Source organism: Cervus elaphus, chromosome 8 (genome assembly GCF_910594005.1).
Source record: "Cervus elaphus chromosome 8, mCerEla1.1, whole genome shotgun sequence".
Classification (NCBI taxonomy): domain Eukaryota; kingdom Metazoa; phylum Chordata; class Mammalia; order Artiodactyla; family Cervidae; genus Cervus; species Cervus elaphus.
Genome location: NC_057822.1, coordinates 8,286,194 through 8,313,430, shown reverse-complemented (window position 1 = coordinate 8,313,430; position 27,237 = coordinate 8,286,194). Strand labels below are relative to the sequence as shown.

General features: G+C 41.5%; 2 protein-coding genes and 1 pseudogene across 6 annotated transcripts; 2 read left to right on the top strand and 1 right to left on the bottom strand.

Annotated features, from left to right (window-relative positions):
- The first annotated feature begins 1,322 nt into the window (after window positions 1-1,322).
- RSRP1 (arginine and serine rich protein 1) lies at window positions 1,323-5,466 on the top strand. Of its 5 annotated transcripts, none has more exons than XM_043909277.1 (5): window positions 1,323-1,434; window positions 1,773-2,311; window positions 2,742-2,893; window positions 4,130-4,213; window positions 4,744-5,466. In XM_043909277.1, exons 2-5 carry the CDS (start codon window positions 1,825-1,827, stop codon window positions 4,861-4,863), a joined length of 843 nt encoding a protein of 280 aa, XP_043765212.1. In that variant the 5' UTR covers window positions 1,323-1,434; window positions 1,773-1,824; the 3' UTR covers window positions 4,864-5,466. The 5 variants fall into 5 exon arrangements, 4 of the variants coding, with proteins under 4 accessions (XP_043765212.1, XP_043765211.1, XP_043765214.1 ...); XM_043909276.1 differs by having other exon boundaries at window positions 1,345-1,542; XM_043909279.1 differs by lacking the exon at window positions 4,744-5,466 and adding an exon at window positions 3,319-3,363 and having other exon boundaries at window positions 1,345-1,542.
- A 9,720-nt stretch (window positions 5,467-15,186) lies between these two features.
- On the bottom strand, window positions 15,187-19,501 carry LOC122698884 (annotated as a pseudogene).
- Window positions 19,502-21,637: 2,136 nt separating this feature from the next.
- Window positions 21,638-26,895, top strand: SYF2 (SYF2 pre-mRNA splicing factor). Its single transcript, XM_043909275.1, has 7 exons — window positions 21,638-21,723; window positions 21,943-22,053; window positions 23,536-23,661; window positions 24,068-24,185; window positions 24,498-24,588; window positions 25,703-25,801; window positions 26,582-26,895. Exons 1-7 carry the CDS (start codon window positions 21,697-21,699, stop codon window positions 26,745-26,747), a joined length of 738 nt encoding a protein of 245 aa, XP_043765210.1. The 5' UTR covers window positions 21,638-21,696; the 3' UTR covers window positions 26,748-26,895.
- The last annotated feature ends 342 nt before the right edge of the window (window positions 26,896-27,237 follow it).

Sequence of the window (27,237 nt, the reverse complement as noted above, 5' to 3'; positions counted from 1 at the left end):
TCTTGATGAAAGTGAAAGAGGAGAGTGAAGAAGTTGGCTTAAAGCTCAACATTCAGAAAACTAAGATCATGGCATCTGGTCCCATCACTTCATGGCAAATAGATGGGGAAACAGTGGCTGACTTTTATTTTCTGGGGCTCCAAAATCACCACAGATGGTGACTGCAGCCATGAAATGAAGATGCTTACTCCTTGAAAGGAAAGCTATGACTAACCTATACAGCATAGTAAAAAGCAGAGACATTACTTTGCCAACAAAGGTCCGTCTCATCAAAGCTATGGTTTTTCTAGTAGTCATGTATGTATGCGAGAGTTGGACTATAAAGAAAGCAGAGAGCCAAAGAATTGATGCTTTTGAACTGCGGTGTTGGAGGAGACTCTTGAGAGTCCCTTGGACTGCGAGGAGACCCAACCAGTCCACCCTAAAGGAGATCAGTCCTCAATAATGCTGAAGCTGAAGCTCCAGTACTTTGGCCACCTGATGCAAAGAGTTGACTCATTGGAAAAGACCCTGATACTGGGAAAGATTGAAGGTGGGTGGAGAAGGGGACGACAGAAGATGAGATGGATGGATGGCATCCCCGACTGAATGGAAATGACTTTGAGTGGACTTCAGGAGTTAGTGATGGACAGGGACGCCTGGTGTGCTGCAATCCAAGGGGTTGCAAGTCGGATACGACTGAGCGACTGAACTAAACTGATGTCTAACATGTATCCTACTTATACATCCTTGGAAATAAGAGTCATCAGTGTTTAATCCGTAGCACCAAAATAATAATTTGAATTATCTCAGACGTCATTCTGAATTAAATTAAAGGTCAGCTATGCGATCCGCAGAGTCGGACACGACTGAGCGACTGAACTGAACTAAACTGATGAATGTCTCTGCATTCTGTCTTTACCTTTCTTACTTTTCCTAGCCAAGACACATTTTCTAATATAAAGCACGCAACGACACGCTTTCTGTGACGTCTCAAGAGGACGGCCCACCTTCCGGACACCGGTCAGGAGGAAGTGGCCAATAAGGGTCCCGGGAGGCACACCCCGAGCCTGCAGCTTCCCAGAAGAGGAGACCACGTCCCAGTCAACATTGGCCGGGCATAAAGCCCCAGCAACTAGTGTAACCCGCGCGTTGCTGCCTCATTTTCCCCCACTTACAGCCGAAAACGCAAACAGCCAGAGGCTGATAACCGGATGGAGCGAATGCGTGTCCGCGCCCGCCTTCCTTGCTTGGGCGCGCATGCCCATCCCAGAGGCCAATGGGCGAGGCGGAGGGTGGGGCTGGAGGGGCAGAGAGAAGAGCGGCAGTTGGACGAGAAGAGCCACGCCCACCACGCAACGTCTCTGCGCAGGCGCCGACCGCCAGCTCATGGTGTTTTAGACGCGTCTGCTGTCGCTCTGTTCAAATCGTGTCAGCACGTCGGACGTGGAGATTGTGAGTCTTCGTTTGGGGAAGAATAGTGAAAACCTCTTCGTCCTTAGCTTCTGCAGGAAGGCGTGCGTTGGGCCTTTCTCTCATTGAGTGAGGCGTCGACCGCTTGTGGTGGGTCTTCTGGTGACGGGTTGCCCCCGCGAGTACCTCAAGACGTGTGTATACCCGGGCCTCTGTGAGCCCCGCGGGTGGGGGAAGGAAGGTGGCAGGGCGGGAAGGCCGGCCGCAGGCGGCGCCGCTGCCTGGAAGCCAGGATGCTAGTTTTCTCCTCGACCCGGGGCCGCCTTCGGGACTCACTTCCGGAACTTAACTTTTGTTTTTTTTTTCTCGTTTGTTTTTAGGAACTGAGTTTCTGGGAAGGGGTATTCCTAGAAAGGTTAGCTGCCGGCCGAGATGTCCAGCTACGTGAACGACCTGTGGCCGAGTTCGCCGCCCAAGGCCTCGCCCTCGTCCTTGCGGTCGGGCCCGTGCAGCCGACCATCGTCGGCCTCCGGGAGCCGCTCTCCGTCCCGTTCCAGCGTCTCGAGCCGGTCGTGGTCCCGGAGCCGCAGCCCGCCCGGGCGGAGGAGCCGCTCCAGGTCTCGCTCCCGAAGGCGCCATCAGAGGAGGTACCGGCGCTACTCGCGCTCCTACTCGCGGAGCCACTCGCGTTCCCGCAGCCGCCGGTACCGGGAGAGGCACTCAGGCTCCACCCGGAGGTCCTACCGGTCTCGCAGCCGCTCCCGCGGCCGCTTGTATTACCGGAGGGCCTACGCCATCGCGCGAGGCCGGCGCTACTACGGCTTCGGCCGCACCGTCTACCCCGAGGAGCGCAGAAGCTGGAGGGGGCGATCCCGGAGCAGGTCGCGGAGCCCAACCCCCTTTCGTTTGAGCGAGAAAGGTGAGTCGTTGGAGAGGCCTTCGGGGAAAGAGGAAGGACCCCAGCGGGTTAATAGTTAAAACTCCGATATGGTTGGCGCCCAGTTTTATTTTTTTATTTTTTTTTTTGGCGCCCAGTTTTAAAATGGACAACTTTTTTTCCCCCCTAGGGCTTAACACCGTGCGTGTTAAATGGGTCGGTGGAGGGCAGTTCTGGGTGGACCAGCTCTCAAAATGCTACTGATTTATTGACCAAGCTTTGATTATTGAGAGATGCTTACTTTGCTAAACAAAAGAGGTAGAATTCTCTTTCCATAAATAGAAGTATATTTTATACGTGGAGATACTGTTTAAATATCTTTATATTACTAGTGTAAAAACACTTTGTGATTTTGAGTTTTTTTTGGAGAAATGCTATCGGATAAATGAACATTTTGTGTTTCCTTTTGTAGATCGAATGGAGTTGTTAGAAATAGCCAAAGCCAATGCAGCAAAAGCATTAGGAACAGCCAACTTTGACTTGCCAGCTAGTCTCAGAAGTGTTCCTGTGTCTAAAGAAAGAAACCAGGAAACAGCTGTACTGAATAATGGTGAAAAGTCTGAGGTAAGTATTTTAAGTTTATTTTAAAAATAGTAATCTTCAAACTTCATCTTTAAACTTAGTATTAAAATAAATAAGATCTTCAGAAGACTACCTACCAGAAAGAGCTGATTATCCATTTTTATTTCATTTACCCTAGACTGTTTCTTGGACTGGCTAGCTAGATATAATTTAAAATAACAGACCTGACAATATTAGATAGGGTCTTTCCCATAAAAGTGGGAGACTAATGACCTTTATTTTCAGTTGACATAATCGTGATTACTTCCATAATTGTAGCTGGTACTTTGGTGATTTCTGTGTAGTTACCAAGTTTTTCTAGCTAGTTTTTTACAGAGTATCTGTAATTTTCCTTTGCAGGGTTATGTTCCCACAGATTCTGTACTCAACATACAGTATAGTTTATCTGCTTTATTTCTGTCTTATAGAAATCATGAATGTGGTCTCCAGACATTGATGAAGAAAGTCTGTTGGTAATTGATACATGCGCAAAAGCATCAGAGGTTAAACTAATTTGAAGTCTATGTGGACACACCGAAAGCTTAGTTTTTTGTTGGTAGATTCCGATGCATGCTAGAATTTGGGACAAGCACTATTTGGATAAGATACTAAAGACAATTTTTAAATGAAAGTGTACTTTGTAATGGTGGGGCGTCTGATACAGATGTCCCTTTCATAATATATGCAATATATTCCAGATATTTTGAGAGATTACAGAAGAAGAGGCCTGCTTCATTTGCAGATAAGTTTATTATAATTCTCCAGAAATGTGCAGCATAAAATGCATAGCTTTAAAGGTTTAAGATAATTAGGGATTGATACATTCAGTTAACATAGGAACGATGGGTTATCTCCTATCATGCAGGCCCAGATGTGGGTTTGCCTAAGCATTAGTGGTGAACAAAGAAGAGTTGATTTTTCAGGTGATTAGGTACCCAACTGGATGGGCAAATGTCTTAGTTCTTTTGAAGCTAGGTATTTTTTGGTATGATTTTTCACAGTTACTTGAATTTATATCAGAGGAATATATACAATACTGCTTTATGGAGAATAGTGTCTTAAATCATTGAATCAATTTTGTTATGGGAAAAACTTAACAAAAGTACTATGTTATTTTAGTTTGACTGGTTAGATCAAACTTGATTTGTGTCTCTACAAGTAAATTTGTAATACAATTAGACCACTTTTTATACCTACAAGGGTATGACTTCTAAAATTTACTTTCTTTTATCTGTCTAGCTATTGGACAAGTTAACAGAAGATGGAATAAAAAATGCCAGTGAAAAGTCTTATCAGCAAAAAAGCATCGCTTTTAGCTCTAACGTAAGTATATCTAAGCACTGATCACTCAAAAGCTAGACTTGGAATGTATTTCTGTTAGGGGGCTTTATTTTTGTTAGCTTACTTGTGATGATATGAGGCCTACTAAGCCACTAAATAGAATTTTTAATACTTTTTTTGTGTGGTCCTCACAAGTGACCAATAGGTTCCTACTCTAATATGCACATTCTCAGTTTCAGTGTTTTCCCCTTTTAACTGTTCCCTTTGTCCTTTTTGATTGTTGCAATATTTTAAAATAAAATCTCAGAGTATCCTGTGATTAGAATAATCAGCTAAAGGCTTAATAAAATTTCAAAACTATCTTAATATCTCCGTATTGCAGTATGCCTTGCACGTATCTAATTTCCCCCACTAGTGTCTTGGCTTTACAGTTTGATGGAATCAAGTTGCAAGTGAGGTCCATGGCTTTGTACTTGGTTGGTGTCTTTTATTTAATGTATTCTTTAAAATGATATTTTAAATATATAATGTATGTGTTTGGGAAGCTGACTTAAGAATTTGTTCTTTTTCAGAATTCTGTAGCAAAGCCTATGCTTCAGAAATCAGTTAAAGCTACTGCTGAAGAGAATTCTTCAGGATCCCCAAAAATAGATAAGAAGAAAAGTCCATATGGACTGTGGATACCTGTCTAAAAAAAGCCAATAGCTAAGGTTGCCTGAAATGCACTTTTTTTTGCAAGTTTGTGTTTCTAGCATTATTCCATTCTTGTGAACCATTTAGTGGTGGTGGTGCAATTACAAATGACAACACAAAAATATGTAAATACTTAATTTAAATAATGTTTTAGATTTCTCTTACAGATGGGAGATAGCACAGATGGACCACAGGTTACACACAGGTGGGATTCTTGTATATTTACACTTGGTAAATGTTTTATATAATATGGATCTGTTATGTAGAAGTGAACTTTTTAAAAGCAAACAGTAATTGAACTGTTCATGTTGTAAATATTTTGTTAATAAATTTTAAAAAAAAATTATTTTAGTCTCTCTTGATTGTGTATATTTTACATAATGTGTTTTTATTTAATGAAGAAGAATGGGGCAATATCTCCTTTAAAACCTTCCTGCTTCCAGATCCAAATCTATGGATTGATACCATAGGGCTCAGTGACCTTACCTGGGAGTTTATGAGAAATGATGAACCTCAAGTCTCTACCCCAAATCTGAATTAGAAACTGAATCACAACCGTGTTCCCCATTGATGAAGATACTCATTAAAATCTGAGAAGTTTGGCCTTGAAGACTTAGTATTAGCATAGTGTTGTCCTGAACTGAGCCATCAGGGCAGGAAACTCAAGAGAGTGAAGTGGAATGGCTCAATGAGCTAGAAAATCAGAGGCTTAACTAAGCATGTAAAAAATTTAAAATGAGTGTTACACTAAAGATCTGGACAGTTGATTTAAACATTAGCTACAGACTTGTGGAGAAGGCAATGGCACCCCTCTCCAGTACTCTTGCCTGGAAAATCCTATGGATGGAGGAGCCTGGTAGGCTGCAGTCCATGGGGTCGCTAAGAGTCGGACACGACTGAAGCGACTTAGCAGCAGCAGCACAGACTTTTGTAATTTTGCCTGTTAATATAGTAGTGGATACCAGAACTAGAAAGATTTAAGTCATTTTTAGATGGTCTCTCCAAGCATTTGACTAATTGCATAAAATGTTTGAATATAAATGTAAGATGTCAGCTTAAAAAGATAGTGAAGATCCTCAAGTGGGATGTAATACTGTATTAACTAAAGCTGTGCTATCCAGTATTTTACATGCACATCCCACTAAGAGAGCCACTAGCCCCGTGTGTGCTTTTGACTGCTTTTGAAGTTGGCTAGAATGACTGAGGAACTGAATTTTTTTCCTTGAAGTATATTTTATTGAAATAAAATTGAGTTAATGTTTCAGGTGCACAGCAAGTTGATTCAGTTGTACATATACACATATATTATTTTTGGAGTTATTTTCCATTGTAGGTTGTTATATTGACTATAGTTTCCTGTGCTATACAGTGAGCCTCAAATTCCAGGATAATTCTGATATGCACCTGGATTTTAAAAAGGGATTACAGGTTTTTCTATTAAATGGAGTTTTGGTGATACAATGTATTAGAGAATAATAGTTACATAATCACCATAATAAAAGGTTTATCAGTTTCACAATCAATAGCCAGACAAAAAGTAAAAGATAATTACAATTGTAAGCCATAATGGTAACGTGATTAACAATATAAAATAATTACATACAGTTTGAGGGAGTCAAAGTGATGAGATAAATGAAAGCGCATACATGTGTTTTCATCCAGCCAGCCAGAGCCAGCCAGTTGTGTTGGTTCATGTGTTTAGTCTGTTTACATTTAAGGTAATTATTGATATATATGATCCAATTACCAATTTCTTAATTGTTTTGGGTTTATTTTCTGTAAGTCTTTTTTTGTTTTGTTTTGTTTGCTGCCTAGAGAAGTTCCTTTAGCATTTGTTATAAAGATGGTTTGGTGGTTCTGAATTCTCTTAACTTTTGCTTGCCTGGAAAGCTCCGTCAAATCTGAATGAGAGTCTTGCCAGGTAGAAGTATTCTTGGTTGTAGGTTCTACCCTTTCATTACTTGATAAATATATCTTGCCATTCCCTTTTGGCTTGTAGAGTGTCTGTTGAGAAATCAGCTGATAACCTGATGGGAGTTCCGTTGTATGTTATTTGTTTTCCCTTGTTTTTAATATTTTATCTCTGTCATTAAGTTTTGTCCATTTGATTACTATGTCTTGGTGTGGGTGTGCTCCTCCTCGGGTTTATCCTATCTGGGACTCTGTGCTTCCTGGACTTGGTTGACTATTCCCTTTCCCTTGTTTGGGAAGTTTTCAGTTATATTTTCTCAGGTACTTTCTCTCCTTCTGGAACCCCTGTAATGCAAATGTTGGTGCATTTAAGTTGCCAGAGGTCTCTTAGGCTGTCTTCATTCTTTTTCATTCTTTTTTTCTATATTCTGTTGTGTGTCAGTGATTTTCACCATTCTGTCCTCCAGGTCATTTATCCGTTCTTCTGCCTCAGTTATTCTGCTATTGATTCCTTTTAGCATATTATTCATCTGTTTGTTCTTTAATTCTTTTTGGTCCTTGGTAAATGATTTTTGCATCTTCTCCATTGTTTTCTTGAGATCCTGGGTCATCTTCAGTATCATTATTCTTAATCTTTTTTTTTTTTTTGGAAGGTTGCCTGTCCACTTTAGTGGTTTTTCTAGGGTTTTATCTTGTCCCTTCCTCTGGGATATAACTTTGTGCTTTTTCATGCTGACTAGCTTTCAATAATGTGGCTTTGTTCTGGTTCTTGTGAAACTGTGGTTCTTGCTTCTGTCTGCCCGCTGGAGGAGGCGAAGAAGCTTGAGCAAGCTTCCTGATGAGAGGGACTGGCGTGGGAAAAATGGTCTTATTGTGGTGGGCAGGGCCTTCTTGCTCAGGAAAGCTTTAATACAGTTATTGGCTGATGGGTGGGGTTGGGCTTGCTCCCTGTTAGGGCTCTTTGGATGAATGGCGACCTCCAAGAGGCCTTATGCCGAGGGGTAACTTCTGGACTGCTGCCGCCAGTGCCCCTGTTGTGCGGTGAGCCCCTGCTGACTCGCATCTCCCCAGGACACCCTCCCAACACTTGAAAGGTAGTTTTGGTTCAGCTCTCCTTTTGGGTCACTGCTCCTTTTCTCTGGGTCTTGGTGCATGCAACGTTTTGTTTGTGTCCTCCAAGATTGCAATCTGTTTCCCCCAGTCCTGTGGAAATCCTATAATCAAATCCCGCTGGCCTTCAAGGCCAGATTTCCTGGGGATTCTCAGTCCGTTTGTCGGACCCCCAGCCTGGAAAGTCTGAGGTGTGGTCCATGAGAACTAATTCAGTATTACTGTTCTCCAGTTTGTGGGTCACCACCTGGCAGGTATGGAATTCTATCGTGATTGCGCCCCTCCTACCGTCTTGCTGTGGCTCCTTTGTTTTTGATGTGGGGTATCTTTTTGGTGGGTTCCAGCATCCTCCTGTCAGTGGTTGGTCAACAACTAGTTGTGATTTTGATGTTCTTGCAGAAGGAGATGCGCCTACATCCTAGTCTGCCATCTTGAGCCGGAAGCCTAGAACTGAATTTTAAGTAACCATTTGCTGGAAAGTGCAGATAATAAATACATCTGTGCAGAATATTGTATTGGATAAGAGTTGCTCTTAAATTTGACCCTATTAAAAATGTAAATGTGCAAAGACTTGAGTATATATGTCCCTGGACATCAAATTTGTTACTATCTTTACCATGGTCACATTCTCATCCTTTAAGCTAGCAGCACTTGATATGAACAAGGAATTTCCTGGGAGAAAGGGTTTTTTTGGATAAAATAAAATATTTTTTTCCCACTTAGTTTAACAGTGGTTATTGGGAGGGTAGTTTGCTTCTAATCCATGAGAGTTTAAATAGTAGGTTCATTTTTATTCTAAGGAGACCTGAGAATATCGATAGACTGGCCTAGTTACGTCAGAGTGCAAGAAAACAGGATTGGTTTTAGGGTTTGTAATTTTTTGAAAATGTGGATAACTTGAACATCCTGTTAGTATAATTTGTTGGTATATCCTTAGCAAGGTTACAGAACTCTTCAAGGTATTCTTTGTAAGGGAGACTTTGGCAATGAACTGATGACAAAATGCTAAGATAATTTTCACCTTCACTTAGCTGGTGACAGAAAAGCACCTGCTTTGTGATTTGTGTTCAAATACAGCCTTTAATAGCTAAGTATACAAGTCATGTAACCTCTTTAACCAATCCTCCTATATAACAGATTAGCCAAATCTGTTGATATGGACATGTGCCACTTCTGAGTTTCCCTTCTGCAGTGATCTTGCCTTTCAGCCTCGTTCAGTCGCTTATTCATGTCCGACTTTTTGCAACCCCATGGGCTGCAGCATGCCAGGCTTCCCTGTCCTTCACCATCTCCCAGAACTTGCTCAAACTCATGTTCATTGAGTCGGTGATATTATCCAACTATCTCGTCCTCTGTTGTCCCCTTCTACCTTCAATCTTTCCCAGCATCAGGGTCTTTTCCAGTCAGTTGTTCACATCAGGTGGCCACTACTGGAGATTCAGCTTCAGCATCAGTGCTTCCAATGAATATTCAGAATTGATTTCCTTTAGGATGGACTGGGTGGATCTCCTTGCAGTCCAAGGGACTCTCAAGAGTCCTCTCCAACACCGCAGTTCAAAAGCATCAATTCTTCGGTGCTGAGCCTTTATAGCCCAACCCTCACATCCATACATGACCACTGGAAAAGCCATAGCTTTGACTAGACGGACCTTTGTTGGCAAAGGAATGTCTCGGCTTTTTAATATGCTGTCTAGGTTGGTCACAACTTTTCTTCCAAGGAGCAAGTGTCTTAATTTCATGGCTGCAGTCACCATCTGCAGTGATTTTGGAGCCCAAGAAAAAGTCTGTCACTATTTCCTTTGTTCACCCACCTGCTTGCCACGAAGTGATGGGACGGGATGCCATGGTCCTGGGCTGTGCTCAGCTGCTTCAGTCATGTCCTACTCTTTGCGACCTATGGACCATCGCCCACCAGGCCCCTCTGTCCATGGGATTATCCAGGCAAGAGTACTGGAGTGGCTTGCCATGCCCTCCTTCAGGGGATCTTCCCAACCCATGATCTTAGGTTTTTGAATGTTGAATTTTAAGCCAGCTTTTTCACTCTTTCACCTTCATCAAGAGGCTCTTTAGTTCTTCATCGCTGTCTTAAGGATGGTGTCATTTGCACATCTGAGGTTATTGATATTTCTCCTGGCAATCTTGATTCCAACTTGTGTTTCATCCACCCTGGCATTTCACATGATGTACTCTGCATATAAGTTAAATAGGGTGACAATATACAGCCTTGATGTAGTACTTTGCCAATTTTCAATCAGTCTGTTGTTCCATGTCTGATTCTATTTGATGCTTCTTGACCTGCCTACAGATTTCTCAGGAGGCAGGTAAGGTGGGAATACCAGAGAATGGTATTCCCATCTCTTTTAAGAATTTTCCACAGTTTGTTGTGATCCACACAGTCAAAGTCTTTTTGGCTTAGCCAATGAAACAGATATAGATCTTTGGAATTCTTTTGCTGCTTCTATGATCCATTGGATGTTGGCCATTTGATCTCTGGTTCCTCTGCCTTTTCTAAATCCAGCTTGAACACCTGGAAGTTCTCGGCTCATGTACTTAGCATGGAGAATTCTAAGTGTTACTTTGCTAGCATGTGAAATGAGTGCAATTGTGTGGTAGTTTGAATAATCTTTGGCATTGCCTTTCTTTGGGTTTAGAATGAAAACTGACCTTTTCCAGTCCTGTGGCCACTGCTGAGTTTTCCAAATTTGCTGGCATATTGAGTACAGCACTTTAACAGCATCATCTTTTAGGACCCGAAATAGCTCAGCTGGAATTCCATCAGCTCCATTAGCTTTGTTCATCATGACGCTTCTTCAGGCCTACTTGACTTTACACTCCAGGATGTCTGGCTCTAGGTGAATGATCACACCATCGTAGTTATCTGGGTCATGAAGATCTTTTTTGTATAGTTCTGTGTATTCTGTGTATTGTTCACTTAGGAAGGCTTTCTTGTCTCTCCTTGGTATTCTTTGGAACTCTGCATCCAAATGGGTATGTCTTTCCTTTTCTCCTTTGCCTTTAGCTTCTCTTCTTAGCTATTTTTAAGGCCTCCTCAGACAACCATCGTGCCTTTTTTCATTTCTTTTTCTTGGGGATGGTTTTGATCACCACCATCTGTACAATGTTATGAACCTCCGTCCATAGTTCTTCAGGCACTCTATCAGATCTAATCTATCTGTCACTTCCACTATATAATCTGAGGGATTTGATTTAGGTCATACCTGAATGGTCTAGTGGTTTTCCCTACTTTCTTCAATTTAAGTCTGAATTTTGCAATAAAGAGTTCATGATCTGAGCTACGTCAGCTCCCGGTCTTGTTTTTGCTGATTGTACAGAGCTTCTCCATGTTCGACTGCAAAGAATATAATCAATCTGATTTCAGTATTGACTATCTGGTGATGTCCATGTATAGAGTCATCTCTTGTGTTGTTGGAAGAGTGTGTTTGCTATGACCAGTGTGTTCTCTCGGCAAAACTCTGTTAGCCTTTGCCTTGCTTCATTCTGTACTCCGAGGCCAAACTTGCCTGTTACTCCAGGTATTTCTTGACTTCCTGCTTTTGCATTCTAGTTCCCTATGATGAAAAGGACATGTTTGTTTGGTGCTAGTTCTAGAAGGTCTTGTAGAAGCTCTAGAAGTTCTTGTAGATCTTCATAGAACTGTTCAGCTTCTTTGGCATTAATGGTTGGGCCATAGATTTGGGTTACTGTGATATTGAATGGTTTGCTTTGGAAATGAACAGAGATCATTCTGTCATTTTTGAGATTGTACCCAAGTACTGCATTTCAGACTTTTGTTTGCTTTGAGGGCTACTCCATTTCTTTTAAGGGATTCTTGCCCACAGTAATAGATACAGTGATCATCTGAATTAAATTTGCCCATTCCAGTCCATTTTAGTTCACTGATGGCTAAAATGTTGGTCTTCGCTCTTGCCATTTCCTTTTGACCACTTCCAATGTGCCTTGATTCATGGACCTAACATTCCAGGTTCCTATGCAATGTTGTTCTTTACAACATCGGACTTGACTTCCACCACCAGAGCCATCCACAACTGGGCATTGTTTTCACTTTGGCTCAGCCTCTTCATTCCTTCTGGAGCTATTTCTCTGCTCTTCTCCAGTAGCATCTTGGGCACTTTTGGACCTGGGGAGTTCATCTTTCAGTGTGCTATCTTTTTGCCTTTTCATACTGTTTGTGGGGTTCTCAAGGCAAGAATACTTAAGTGGATTGCCATTCTCTTCTCCAGTGGACCACATTTTGTCAGAACTCTCCACCATGACCCAAATATCTTGGTTTATTTTCTTTTTATTATCCAGTATGCTGAAAAGAGGGCTTTCCTGGTGGCTCAGATGGTAATTCTCCTGTAATTCAGGAGACCTGGGTTGGATCCCTGGGTAGGGAAGATCTCATAGAGAAGGATATGGCTATCCACTCCAGTATTCTTGCTTGGAGAATTCTGTGGACAGAAAAGCCTGGTGGGCTACAGTCCATGGGGTCACAAAGAGTTAGACACTACTGAGTGACTAATACTCCTAACTCCTAATGCTGAAAATAATATACTTTCTCCATTTTTTCATAATCATCCCATGAAATTGTCAGTCTTTAACTTGACCTTGTCTGGGTGTGGCCATGACTACTGTGTTCAGTCTAAGTTTTATAACAAAAGATAACTGCATATTCCCAGACTGTCATTGCATAAGTGGTATGCAGTTGCCTAGGTGTGATAAACCATGTCATTATAACCTGTGGACAAATAGCAAGCAGGTGCTGACAGTGAGAAATTGTACTAAGAGACGAGATTCAGTGCTGTCCAATATAAAGGAGAGCCTCAATGAAAAAGATTAAAGAGGTCAATTCATTTTTTATCCCAATATATTTAAAAACATTTCAACATTTAATGTAAAAAGAGGTGATATCCTACCTTTTTTTGGTGAGGTGGTGTGACTCAGTGTGTACTTTACACTTGAAACACACCTCAGTTTGCCCTAGCCACATTTCAACTTGTAGCTAGTCACATGTGGTAGATGGCTACTGTGCCTATGAAAAAAAGCACAGCCCTAGATATTAGGTTCAGGTCTGTAATACTGTTGTTGTTTAGTCACTAACTCATGTCCAACTCTTTGGTGACCCCATGGACTGTAGCCCACCAGGCTCCATTGTCCATAGGATTTCCCAGGCAAGAATACTGGAGTAGGTTGCCATTTCCTTCTCCAGGGGATCTTCCCAATCCAGAGATGGAATCCACATCTCCTGCATTGGCAGGTGGGTTCTTGACCTCTGAGCCAGCAGGGAAGTGCCGGAGTCCAGCCCCAGCAGGATCCAGGGGAACCCTCAGGATGAGCGGCATCGGCGAGAGAAGACAGACACACACACACACAGACGTTGCGTAGAAGAGGTAGCTTTTTTTTTTTAATTTTTAGGATAGCTCAGTTTTTATAGAATGAATGTTACCTCCCCCTTAAGTCACCACATATTACATCAGATATTGGTTTGTGCTTCCGTCAATATATTATTCCCCATGTTTTCCCCCTAAGCATTCATCTAGAACGTTTCCGATTACAGGGTTTATACTTAAATATCCCGTACATAATCTTCTCGCCTCAATGGCCTAACATTCTCACTCTAACACTTATCAAGCTTACCTAGTAAAATAAAACTTGTTCTTATGAGGGCTCACTTTTCACTATTTCCTTATGGAGTCCTTTCTGAAATTTTTCTGTCTTTCAGGCAGATTGCTATACATTTGTCTTTGACCTCTTCTACTGTGTACAGTGGCTCTTTGTCCTTTGCCCACTGTTGGATTCTATCCTTGGCCTACTCCTTTAACCTCTGTTGCCGGTTTCCTCCATTCTGCCTTTAACTATCATCTACTAACTGAACATTAGCAATTTTCTGAACTCCAGTTTGCAATGCTTGCCTCAGTTCTTCAAAACGAACCTTTCCTATACTGAGCTTATTACAGTGTTGCCTGTTTGAATTAGTGGCTTTCATCATGCACCCAGTCACCTTCAAAGAGAAGTCTTCAGATCATACTAACATCTGATTTTTGGTTGGCTATTGGGAGTGCTTTTTCCCTCTGTAGAAATCCTATTTGTCTTTTAAACCCAGGTCAGTATCATGTCTATGAAACCTATTAATTTTTTCCTCACCTCCTTTTCCCTTAATTGAAATGTATTAAATGTTTCTTTGAAAATACTGGAGAACAAAAAACTGTCATTTCATTACTCTTGATAAGATTGGGCTGCATGGGTGTGCATTTGTGTCAAATTAAGTTAAAAAATAAGTCTAAGTAAAATTATGACTTCTGTTCCCATTCTCCAGAGGCAATCACTGTAAATAGTATGATGTACATCCTGGATTTTTTTTTATGCCTGGACAAACCCCTTTTTATATAGATAAGAGCATCTCTTCAATGTAGATCTATCTCATTCTTTTTTTTTTTATCTCATTCTTTAATTGTATGAATGTACCATAGTGTTACAATTTCCCTATTCACAGTACATTGAATATACCTTTATTAATAGCACTTATATAGCCATCTATATAAGTCCATCATTAGCTAAATCATATTTTCCTACTCGTTTATCCATAAGCATTGCCCAATTTACTGATCTCAATCCTAGTTAATGTTTTTATTCACATGACATGGAATAAATACTCTTCACTTTCATGGGATACTCCTGACTTAAGTCTCTGTCCTCTGTTTCCCATGTGTGTGTATGTATAATTACTACTAAAATCAAATATCCTAAAACCAGTTGAAATAAGGTTAGAATTCCAGTTAACCTTTAAAAAAATGGATTGTATTATATATATTTTAATAATTCTTTGACCAAGTATTTTAACTTACATTCTTCCAAGGAATATTTGTTTTTTGAAGGATGGTTTATTTACAAAATGCCATTGGAGAATCAGTCTCCTACCCTCTATGCTTGCCCCATACATGCACCTGGGCCATGGGGTAGAATATGAGACAGGCAAGAGCTTGTTAACTGACTGCTCTGGGCAGATGAGGGGATGGGGAAAGTTAAGGTGAATTTCCAGTAGGAATTTCCATTGCCTTTCTTTCACTACCTACTATAGCTTACAAGAAGAATTAGTGCCAATTTAGCATCTGAAGCTCCTAAGTTGAACTTTAGGTCAAGTCAAACAAGACAAATTTCATCATGATGATGACTTGGGTTTGTATCTAAGAATTTTAAGCCTAGCAGAGTACACACATTAAGTACACACCTAAAACACAGAAATGCAAGACAGATTTTTCTGAAACAAGTGAATAGTCATTTGTAGAACACATTATTACAAGTTATAAAAGGGAAGTGTTCTGATTTTCTGGTACAATTTGGCAGTCAAAACAGTTCCTGAAGGAGATTAGACAGCTGTTCCCTCTTTCTAAGTTAATTTCAGCTATGTATTTCCCATAGAATCTTTCTGCCTTGTTGAATTTAGCATTCCTTTCATTAATGTACAATGATGTCTCACCAGCTATATTTGTTTCATTTTTCAGTTCTGTAGAAACATATACAGAATCCAAAGCTGCTTGCTTTTTTGTTCTGAGTTAAGACTGAAAGCAATATATTTAGAAAAGTACCCTGGCAAGGATATAGGTCCAGTGAGCATTGTTCTTGCAGTTTACTTTAAGTTAACAGTACCATCAAATGTGAAAGAGGAGAGTGAAAAAGTTGGCTTAAAGCTCAACATTCAGAAAACAAAGATCATGACATCTGGTCCCATCACTTCATGGTAAAGAGATGGAGAAACAGTGGAAACACTGGCAGACTTTAATTTTTTGGGCTCCAAAATCATTGCAGATGGTAATTGCAGCCATGAAATTAAAAGTTACTTACTCTTTGGGAGAAAAGTTATGACCAACCTAGACAGCATATTAAAAAGCAAAGACATTACTTTGCCAACAAATGCCCATCTAGTCAAGGCTATGGTTTTTCCAGTAGTCATGTATGAATGTGAGAACTGGACTATAAAGAAAGCTGAGCATGGAAGAATTGATGCTTTTGAATTGTGGTGTTAGAGAAGACTCCTGAGAGTCCCTTGGACTGCAAGGAGATCCAACCAGTCCATCCTAAAGGGAATCAGTCCTGGGTGTTCATTGGAAGGACTGATATTGAAGCTGAAGCTCCAATACTTTGGCCACCTCTTGTGAAGAGCTGACTCATTTGAAAAGACCCTGATGCTGGGAAAGATTGAAGGCAGGAGGAGAAGGGGATGACAAAGGATGAGATGGTTGGATGGCATCACTGACTCAATGGACATGAATTTGAGTAAACTCCAGGAGTTGGTGATGGACAGAGAGGCCTGGTGTGCTGTGATTCATGGGGTCGCAAAGAGTTGGACACGACTGAGCGAGTGAACTGAACTGAACCATCAAATGACCTGATCTGAAATTTGGGAACCCAGGTTCAGGTTGAAATATGGGAGCAGTGATACATTATTTTAGAATTTTTATGCATATGCTATAGATTCTGCCTAATAATTACACCATTCAAAACACATAAATGTGGTAGAGGATGGGACAATTCTTCAAACTAATAATTCAAATGTTATTTCTTAATTCAAATGTTCTTTGATTTCTAGCCAATTAATTTTATTAGGCATGAAATCAGTACTAAAACTTCAGGCTACATTTGTAGTACTTGCTGCTTTTCCAAGTCTATGACCATCCTATCAATTTCTTCTGTGGAAGGCACATATGTTCTATGAAGAAGCCTACTAGAAGTTGGGTGGAATGCCTCTCCACTGAAAAAGTGAATTGCTGAGTAACATGAAAAAAGATTCTGTACCATAGCACATGGAACTCTTTTTAATGTTATGTGGCAGCCTGGATGGGAGAGGAGTTTAGGGGAGAATGGTTACATGTATATTTATGGTAAAATCCTTTCGTTGTTCACCTGAAATTATCACAACGTATTTGTTAATTGTCTATATTCAAATACAAAATAAAGTTAAAAAAGATCCTATACCTTTTGAACTGGACAGTTGTCAGTGGTCAAAAGTGGAAAGCTTAGGGATTATATTTGATTTCAAAGAAATAGAATTCAGACTTAAGAAATTCCTATTCCAGAGCCCAAATGAGTTAGCTGAGGACCACGGGTTAATGGACTTAACCAAGTTCATATGGTGAGAGATCTTGAGTAAGATGCTCTGCTTAGCGCAATTTACAGCCCTCTCCACTCTACTGCACTATCTCTATTAAAACAGGTTTGATCTTCAGCACGTGCATGTGTGCTAAGCTGCTTCAGTCGTGTCCAACTCTGCAACCCTATGGGCTGTAGCCCACCAGAAGCCTCTGTGGGATTCTCCAGGCAAGAATACTGTAGTGGGTTGCCATGCCTTCCTCCAGGGGATCTTCCAACCCAGGGATTGAACTCACATCTCTTACATTTCCTGCTTTGGCAGGCAGGTTCTTTATCACTAGACCCACCTCAGAAGTACCTGCCTTACATAATTAAGGAGTGCAGTTTAGCATTGCTTACTGCACATAATAGAAAGTATTACTGTGTCCCTTGCCTTTGGAATGTGTAAGAGCAACAGTAATAATCATGATAATAAATAATAGCCAGTACATATACAGTGCCTTCTGTATGCCAAGCACTGATCTAATGTGTTGTATGAATTTATTTTTTATAATTTATTTAATCTCTCTTTGCTCAGCCTATGAAGTGAGAGAGCACTGTTGTAATTCCCTGTATACAGATGAGGAAAGAGAAAAATCTTGTGACACAGCTAGTAAGTGGTGGAGACACGACTCAAGGCCAGGAAGCAAAGCTCCAGGATCAGTACTCTTAAATTCAAGGCCTTCCAGTAACATACAAAACGTACGCTTTTAAAACACATTGACTTACTGCTTTTCTCTCAAGTCTCTCATATGTTTCTATGTCAGGTCTGATCTGTTTAGTCAACCTATGATACTGGTGTAATTGGGCAGCAGCATAATCTGAAGAAAATGGGATGCAGACTATTTTAGATGTTGGATATTATTAGACTTCTTAAATGGGCTGTTAATAGGCCCAATCAGTAAAGTTAAAGTCATTTTTATCTGAAAATCCGAGATCAGGATTTTCCTCCTCTTTTTCCTCTTCCATCTTTCTACATCTTCTGCACTGATCTCTAGCAACTTTACTTCCTCATAATCTTCCCCTCTTGCTGCACATTCCTAAAATGAGGGGGAAAAACATTAACTTTATTGCCTATTATATTTCCTTGATTCATATGAAAAACCTGAAGACTGCGATCAAGCCAGTAAAATGGCCAATTTACAAAAATTGTGGACTTTGCTGTGCGATGATCTGAAAGAAGTAATATAACACTGACACCAAAAATAACTGTGGGGGGAACATTAAGTGTCCATCAAAATCCTTTTTCTCCTCCTTTCTGACCTCATGGCCGCCCAGTTCTCAATGTCCCTTGCAGCTGGATCAGGCCATGTGACTTAGGCTGCTCAACTGGGAACTGATACCTGAAAGCCTCATGGGCTTTGTCTTTGTTGTTGTTTAGTTGTTAAGTCGTGTCCAACTCTTTTGTGACCCTGTGGACTGTGGTCTGCCAGTCTCTTCTGTCCATGGGCTTTCCAGGCAAGAATACTGGAGTGGGTTGTCATTTCCTTCTTGAGGGGATCTGCCCAACCCAGGGGTTGAACCCGAGTCTCCTGCAATGGCAGGCGGATTCTTTACTGCTGAGCCACCAGGGAAGTCTGAGCTTTATCTTTTCTTATCGTTGGAGCTTTTGTTACTGTAGCTTAACCTTTTGCCAATATCCATTATGTGGCTCTAACTATGTGCCAGCAGTGTTGTAAATGTTTTACATATTTTATTCTAACAACTCTGAGGTAGAGGTGAGGAAACCAGAGCTGGAATACTTAATGCTTAACTATGATACCATTCTCTACACTGCTGCAACATAGCACTAATATTTGAATCCGCAGCTAATGTAGATGGCAGAAGTGCGCTTAGTTTTTCCTTTTCTTCTTTCTGCAACTGCCATTCCAAACAAACTTTTTTAACTTCCCAGTTTGCAGGTTATTTAAGTCTTTTATGTCCTCCACAACTTCCTGGTGATTTAATTTTCAAGCTTCATTCTACTACAGGACACAAAATTTTCAGCAGAGGTATGGAAACAAATCCAAATAGATGTTACCTCTCTTTTGTATGGTTCAGTTCAGTTCAGTCACTCAGTCATGTCCGACTCTTTGCGACCCCATGAATCACAGCACGCCAGTCCTCCCTGTCCATCACAAACTCCCGGAGTTTACTCAAACTCATGTCCATCGAGTTGGTGATGCCATCCAGCCATCTCATCCTCTGTCGTCCCCTTCTCCTCCTGCCCCCAATCCCTCCCAGCATCAGGATCTTTTCCAATGAGTCAACTTTTTGCATGAGGTGGCCAAAGTACTGGAGTTTCAGCTTCAGCATCAGTCCTTCCAATGAACACCCAGGACTGATCTCCTTTAGGATGGACTGGTTGGATCTCCTTGCAGTCCAAGGGACTCTCAAGAGTCTCCTCCAACACCACAGTTCAAAAGCATCAATTTTTTGGCGCTCAGCTTTCTTCACACTTCAACTCTCACATCCATACATGACCACTGGAAAAACCATGGCCTTGACCAGATGGACCTTTGTTGGCAAAGTAATGTCTCTGCTTTTTATTATGCTGTCTAGGTTGGTCATAACTTTCCTTCCAAGGAGTAAGCGTCTTTTAATTTCATGGCTGCAATCACCATCTGCAGTGATTTTGGAGCTCCCCAAAATAAAGTCTGACACTGTTTCCACTGCTTCCCCACCTATTTCCCGTGAAGTGATGGAACCAGATGCCATGATCTTAGTTTTCTGAATGTTGAGCTTTAAGCCAACTTTTTCACTCTCTTCTTTCACTTTCATCAAGAGGCTTTTTATTTCCTCTTCACTTTCTGCCTTAAGGGTGGTGTCATCTGCATATCTGAGGTTATTGATATTTCTCCTGGCAATCTTGATTCCAGCTAGTGCTTCTTCCAGCCTAGCGTTTCTCATGATGTACTCTGCATATAAGTTAAATAAGCAGGGTGACAATATACAGCCTTGACATACTCCTTTTTCTATTTGGGACCAGTCTGTTGTTCCATGTCCGGTTCTAACTGTTGCTTCCTGACCTGCATATAGGTTTCTCAAGAGGCAGGTCAGGTGGTCTGGTATTCCCATCTCTTTCCCAAAAGGAGGGGCGCCCCAGGAGAATTGTGTGTGTGTGCACCCTAGAATAATTGTGTGTGTGTGTGTGTGTGTGTGTAATGGGGAGATTTCATGTAAGGAGAAGAGATCAGGTAAACACCCATACCTATACTGTGAAGTATTGTTTTACTGCCTTCAAGGAACCACATGGTAAAGATGGAAAGAGCAGTAATTTGGGAATAAGAAAGTCTGAGAAATATACTGATTTGACTACTCCCTTTCATACTGTTCATGGGGTTCTCAAGGCAAGAATACTGAAGTGGTTTGCCAGTCCCTTCTCCAGTGGACCACATTTTGTCAGAACTCTCCACCATTACCCGTCCCTCTTGGGTGGCCCTACATGGCATGGCTCAGAGTTTCATTGAATTAGACAAGGCTGTGGCCCATGTGATCAGACTGGTTAGTTTTCTGTGATTATGGTTTTCAGTCTGTCTGCCCTCTGATGGAGAAGGATAAGAGGCTTATGGAAGCTTCCTGATGGGAGAGACTGACTGAGGGGGAAACTGGGTCTTGTTCTGATAGGCAGGGCCATGCTCAGTACATCTTTAATCCAATTTTCTGTTGATGGGCGGGGCTGTGCTCCCTCCCTGTTTTTTGACCTGTGGCCAAACTATGGTGGAAGTAAGGAAGATAATGGCGACCTCCTTCAAAAGGCCCCATGCAGGCACTGCTGCACTCAGTGCCCCCAACCCTGCAGCAGGCCATCACCAACCCACGCCTCTGCCAGAGACCCCTGGACACTCAAGGGCAAGTCTGGGTCAGTCTCTCGTAGGGTCACTGCTCCTTTCTCCTGGGTCCTGGTGCACACAAGGTTTTGTCTGTGCCCTCCAAGAGTCTGTTTTCCAGTCCTGTGTAAGTTCTGGTGGCTCTCTGGTGGGGTTAATAGTAAACTCCTCCAAGAGGAAGAACCAGAGATCAAATTGCCAACATCCGCTGGATCATCAAAAAAGCAAGAGAGTTCCAGCAAAAGACCTACTTCTGCTTTATTGGCTAACACCAAAGCCTTTGATTGTGTGGACCACAACAAACTGGAAAACTCTTAAAAAGATGGGAATACCAAACCACCTGACCTGCCTCCCATCGATTTACAACACCGTTGGGGGGAAAAGAAAAATTAAACGGACTTGAAAAATCTCTTACATACATTGAAGAGAATGAAAACGGTGCCATACGACAGTATAAGGGTGTACGCGAGACAAGGTAGTCAGGGGAAGACCTGCCTTGGAGGAGGTGACACAGTCTAAGCGCGGCAGGGAAAACACTTTCCGCTTAAGGGTGAGGTACACAGTTGAGGTAACTTTCCACAAGGTTCCCCTACCTTGGCCAAGCTCCCCGACCCACCGGATACCGAAACCCTCCTGGCCCGTCCCCGCGGCGCCCCTCCAGCCCCGCCTCCCGCCTCTAGGCCTTTTGCGGCTGCGCAATACTCTGACCAATTGAAAATGTCTCACTGCCAAAAAGGGCAGGGATTGGTCCTAAATTCCTGAGGCTGCCGGAAGAGGCGGGGTTTATGGTAGGCTATTATTATATATTACCCGGCAGTCCAAAGGTCGGCGGAAGTGCTGGGTGTTGTTTCCGGAAGTGAGCAAGGAAAGCTTGAGATGGCGGCTGCGACTCTTGCCGAGAAGGTACGTGTTGGGTTCTACCCAGGGTTCTTAGTTGGGGAAGGTTCTGAGGGCAGCAGGGACGAAAAGTGGAGGAAGTGCTTGTGTGCCGCGTCAGGAAGGCGCAGATAATGTGGGGCCCGGATCGGCAATGAGCGCCTGGCCCAGCGCGCGGGGGCTCACCTGGGCTGACCGGGGAGAAGCCGAACCGGCCCTTACTTCAGCCTCTCCTCCGCCATATAGGTTCCGGTGGGTGGAGCAGAGGAGCCCCAGCCTCCCGCAGGAGCCGAGGAGCTGGCCGCCCAGAAGCGCGAACAGAGACTGCGCAAATTCCGGGAGCTGCACCTGAAGCGGGTGAGTTGTCCCGGAGGCCACCTGACACTTGTCACCTGGCCAGGCCCGTGCAAGTTTGTGGAGGGAAGAAGAAGGCGCACCTGTGCGTGTGACAGATCGGCAGAGCTGGATGAAAGTTCTGTCCCGGTTGTTCTCAACCTGGCAGCACATTGGAGTCACATTTGGAAACGGACATGCTTTCTCCAAACCTTTTTTCGAGTTTGCCGGGGGTGGGGTGGGGGGGTGGGGGTGGTGGTCTCTCACCAACAGCCTCTTTGCAGTATGACTCCAGTGAACTCTTCCAAACAGAGGGAACACATACAAAGGAAAGGAATTCATATCAGGGATAAGAGTCCAGCAAACAGCTGGCTGCAGTTGGAGCCAAGAAACAAAAAAGCAGCTCTTGACTGTTTCAATTCAAAGCGTCCTGACTGATAGCTTGGCCGTGGTTTCACAAAATCCTCACCCACACTCAGACTACCACAGTGTGACAAAAGCAAAGCTGTACAAACCACAGAAATGACCACACAGCACCGTCTTCTGCTAACACCAGTGATAAATGCAGCACTAGCCTCACTCCCTTACTCCTGTCTCCTGTATAAGAACTGAAGTATGTTCATAAAAACAGTCATAGTATGCCTGACTTTCTGACCCTGCCTAAGCCAGAGCATCCTTGAACCTCTCCCTCCAGTCACCTGATACAGACTCAAATTCTATAAGTAGCTCCTCCTAACACCTTTTCACTGAAAGTTTCTCCAGTTCCCCATGGTTTGCTGTTTCCTTCAGTGTAGCAGATTTAGCTTTGACCACATGTGTGTTCTTGGTGTCTGGATGGCAGGAATGACACGTTGAGAGAAGTCTGTTTCTTTACCCAGAAAAATTTGATACAGAATTAAACACACATATTTACTTGGAGGGCCTGTATAAAGAACATGGGGTTGGATATTAAGAGACACATCTTCCTGGACTAACTGCCTCCAGCCTGTGACCCAACAAACATCTAACTTAAGTTGTCCCTGAGATAGTGTGCTTGTTTTGGTTTATGTAGTTAAGTTTATTTTAAAACAGACTACTCTTCATTCAGTAATTTAAATGGGGAGTGCCTTTCATTTACCATAATGTAAACTGCTAAAATATGTAAAGAGTAGGAGTACTTTGGAAAGGTTAGAGATACTATGATAGGTATTAAAGCGCCAGCCTCAAATTGAGGCTTCTTCCTTGAATTAGTCAGGATTAAAAGGGAATTGAAAGTAGAATATTTTTTTCATAATGTGAGACATTAACCCCCAGGCATCTGGAATAGCACACCAGTACAGCTCAACACATTTCTTGACTGTATACAAATGTAAGACCTTGCTTAAAATCCTTTGATGGTTCTCTTGCTTTTAGGATAAATGGAGTCCCTTGTTAATGTGTCTACTTAGCCTTCTTTAAAGTGAAAGAAATTTGTTTGGATTTATTTTTATGTTTCAGCCAACAACCTTTTTGTGTTTATGGTTTTAGAATGAAGCTCGTAAATTAAATCACCAGGAAGTTGTTGAAGAAGATAAAAGACTTAAGTTACCTGCAAATTGGGAAGCCAAAAAAGCTCGTTTGGAATGGGAACTACAGGAAGAAGAAAAGAAAAAGGTTAGGAACTGCTCTGTTGTCTTCATAAGTGGTCTATTCTATTGTATTGAGACAGTAAAAAAAGCTGTTTATCAGCTGCAACACTTTGGGCAATTAATTTAATCTCCCTGTGATTGTGTTTTCTCATCTGTAAAATGGGATCTGTAATAATTAGTTGAGTTAATTATGAATTAAATGAGTCAGTGCATTTGGAACATTTAAAAGCAGGTCTGACACTGGATAAATGTTGAATTTAATTATTATTTTTTAGATTGATGTATTCACTTCTTATATACAATAGCAGATAACCAAATTTCTCCTTTACATAGTAATGGTTATTTTAAATATATCGCTTCATATTCACTTAAAATAGATCAAATAATTGTATCATAAGGGCAAGCATTAGCTTTTTTCCCTTTCTTTTTAGGAATGTGCAGCAAGAGGGGAAGACTATGAGAAAGTGAAGTTGCTAGAAATCAGTGCAGAAGATGCAGAAAGATGGGAGAGAAAAAAGAGGAGGAAAAACCCTGACCTGGGATTTTCAGGTAAGACTGACCTTTACAGGCCTCTGAGATAAGCATGCCTTCAGTGTTTCTGGCTTTAAGAAAGGATATGCCCCTTCGTGGAATATTCCCTAAGAGACTTACTCCTAAGAAAAATACAAATATATCACATATGGCAGAAGTGAAAAAGGCTCTACTTGAATCAGCAGGATACCTTTATTCAGTATGCTAAAATTAAAGCCTCTTTGGGCAGGATCTTCAGGATAGAGGCTATGCTAATAATTTTGATTTTTCTGTGAATAGTAATGACCAAATAAGGTAGTATATCATTTCCAATTCTTGTTTTATTTTTAGATTATGCTGCTGCCCAGCTTCGCCAGTATCATCGACTGACCAAACAGATCAAACCAGACATGGAAACATACGAGAGACTGAGAGAAAAGCAGTAAGCTGACAGGATTAATGCAAGTCCTGTTTTCATCCTGAAGTGATACTGATGTATTAAAACTTCTGTGTGTACATAAACATATATACATAAGTACAAACACACTGTAGTGCTTAGGTATGGATTATCAGTAGCAGTTTTTTTTTGTTGTTGCTGTTTTTTGGCTGTGCCGGGTCTTTGTTGCACGTGGGTTTTCTCTAGTTAGAGCAAGTGGGAGCTGCTCTCCATTGAAGCTACTTTCCATTGAGGTGCGTGGGCTTTTCTTGTGGATCACAGGCTCTAGGTGCACAGGCTTCATTCATTGCAACACTCAGGCTTAGTAGTTGCCGCACACAGGCCCTAGAGCATGTGGGCTTCAGTAGTTTCGGGGCATGCAGTTAGTTGCTCTGTGGCATGTGGAATCTTCCTGGACCAGGAATCAAACCTGTGTCCCCTGCATTGGCAGGTAGATTTTTAACCACTGGACCACCAGAGAAATCCTCAACACCTGTGTAAGGATAGTTTCAGGTCTTGATGACACTGTTTACTGCTCGTCCACAGCAGTTAGGCTAACCACATGATTATCTTTCTACCTGGGCATTCTGCAACTGGGTGTTGAGAGATTATCATAGTTACTCATATTTTGGGACATAGAATGCTTTAGTGCCAGGATAGGTGAACTGCTGTAAAGGACCAGAGAGTAAATATTTTAGGTTTATAGGCTGTCTGGGCTCTGTCACAACTACTCACTCTGCCCTTGTGGTGTGAAAGCAGCCATAGAGTAGTCACAGACAAATGGGTGGGCTGTGTCCCAGTAAGACTGTTTCCATAAGCAAGAGGCTGGAATTTGCTGGCCTGCTATAGTGGAAAGAGAACCTGAGGCTGGAAGCAAGTCCTTTAACCTCTGACCCTTGGCTCTTTCATCTGTAGAATGAAGGTGTTGGACTAGGTGATTTCTTAACTTTCATCCTTTACAATTCTGTATCCTCTTTTCTCTTGTTTTTTAAGAAGAGATGAGATAGGATCCCACAGTAAAGATATTTATGTATTTTATCTCTCTTCATGAATGGTAGTTTAGTTTGAAAATGTGGCGCACTTGCAGTGTTACTTCAAGTCCATATTGCTGTCTTTTCAGTGGAGAAGAGTTTTTCCCAACATCCAACAGTCTTCTTCATGGGACACATGTGCCTTCCACGGAGGAAATTGACAGGATGGTCATAGACCTGGAAAAACAGTGAGTACTCCATGCAGCAGCCAGTTCACTAAATGTTTCATGACAAAATGGACATAGGTGCTTAGAATGAATTAAGATAGAGATTCTACATGCTCATTTCTGACCTTGCATCTCTAGTGGTATTGGGGACAGAGAGCAAGTATGAATTAAGTCCATTTGATTTGGAATGAAGATGTAAAATATTGATGGAATTGAGTTATTATAATTGAAAATATAATTATTCTCTTTAAAGAAATTGTTCTTACTTCTACTTTAACAACCATGGCACTCTGTGATTTAAAAAAAGATAAATGTTCTAGTAAATTTACCTAAGTATATATTTGTGTTTCTTAATACTGATAGGGTTGTTTTTCCTGATATTGATCAGGCAGAGCAAAATGAATTTAATTTATAGGCGGGCATACACTTCAGTATTAAGATTAGTGTCTAGTACATACTGTGTACTTTGTTCATATTAGCTGTGGTTATTAATATAATTATTAATTATAATTATTATTAATATAATTACTGTTATAAATCATTTCCTTTACTTCATGTATCCAGTTCTGGCAGTGTATCATTGTTCTTTTAGAAGCATTCTGAAGATTTGTTTGTATTTACTGAATTTCATGGTTCATACCCAGGGATGTGCTGTTAATTGGCAGTTTCAACTTCATCTTGATGAAAACTGGGCTCCCCCACCCCAAAGTGTGCTAGTTTAAGTGTACTAATTTCATTTTTTGCCATGTTTTATTAATACCAAAAAGGAAGGCAGTTTTGAAATTTATTTTCTTCTTCCAGAATTGAAAAACGAGACAAATACAGCCGGAGACGTCCTTATAATGATGATGCAGATATTGACTACATTAATGAAAGGAATGCTAAATTCAACAAGAAGGCAGAAAGATTCTATGGGAAGTACACAGCTGAAATTAAGCAGAATTTGGAAAGAGGAACAGCTGTCTAATCCCATCAGGAACTGTTTAGAAGCTTGAGACTAGAGTGAAAATTTCTGCTAGCAAATTGAAGTTCTCTTCAGAGTTATATTGTAAACCAGAACTCCGTTTGTGCCCTCCCACCCAGCATTTAAAAATAAATGTTTTTTCTTAAATGTATACTTCATGTATATTTCCACATTTTTTGTGCTTGGATATAAGATATATTTCTTGTACTTGTTTTGTAAAAATCTACTTTGTATAAATTCTATTATTTTTCTATGTATTTTAAATGTGTATGACTTGAATCTTTGAAGCATTTTGGGTTTAAGGAATGCTGGTAGCATATGTAAATGCCGTCGTTGTTACTTTGAGTATTTCAGTGACTTTGATGAAATCTACAGCTGGACTCGGGAACCATGTGGGGCGGTAGACTCCATAGCTGAGGATGGGGATGAGGAAGATGCCAGTGGCTACAGGAGGGCAGGAGCAGGCTGTCTCCATGCAGGGCTGCTGAGGACC

Bases quoted from the DNA above. Each gene is read 5' to 3' on its own strand.
- SYF2 (XM_043909275.1), top strand. From the start codon at position 21,697: ATGGCGGCTGCGACTCTTGCCGAGAAG. The intron at 23,662-24,067 runs GTTAGGAACTGC...CTTTCTTTTTAG, and splicing joins AGGAAGAAGAAAAGAAAAAG to GAATGTGCAGCAAGAGGGGA. The intron at 24,589-25,702 runs GTAAGCTGACAG...CTGTCTTTTCAG, and splicing joins GAGAGACTGAGAGAAAAGCA to TGGAGAAGAGTTTTTCCCAA.
- RSRP1 (XM_043909277.1), top strand. From the start codon at position 1,825: ATGTCCAGCTACGTGAACGACCTGTGGCCGAGTTCGCCGCCCAAGGCC. The intron at 2,312-2,741 runs GTGAGTCGTTGG...TTCCTTTTGTAG, and splicing joins CTTTCGTTTGAGCGAGAAAG to ATCGAATGGAGTTGTTAGAA. The intron at 4,214-4,743 runs GTAAGTATATCT...GTTCTTTTTCAG, and splicing joins GCATCGCTTTTAGCTCTAAC to AATTCTGTAGCAAAGCCTAT.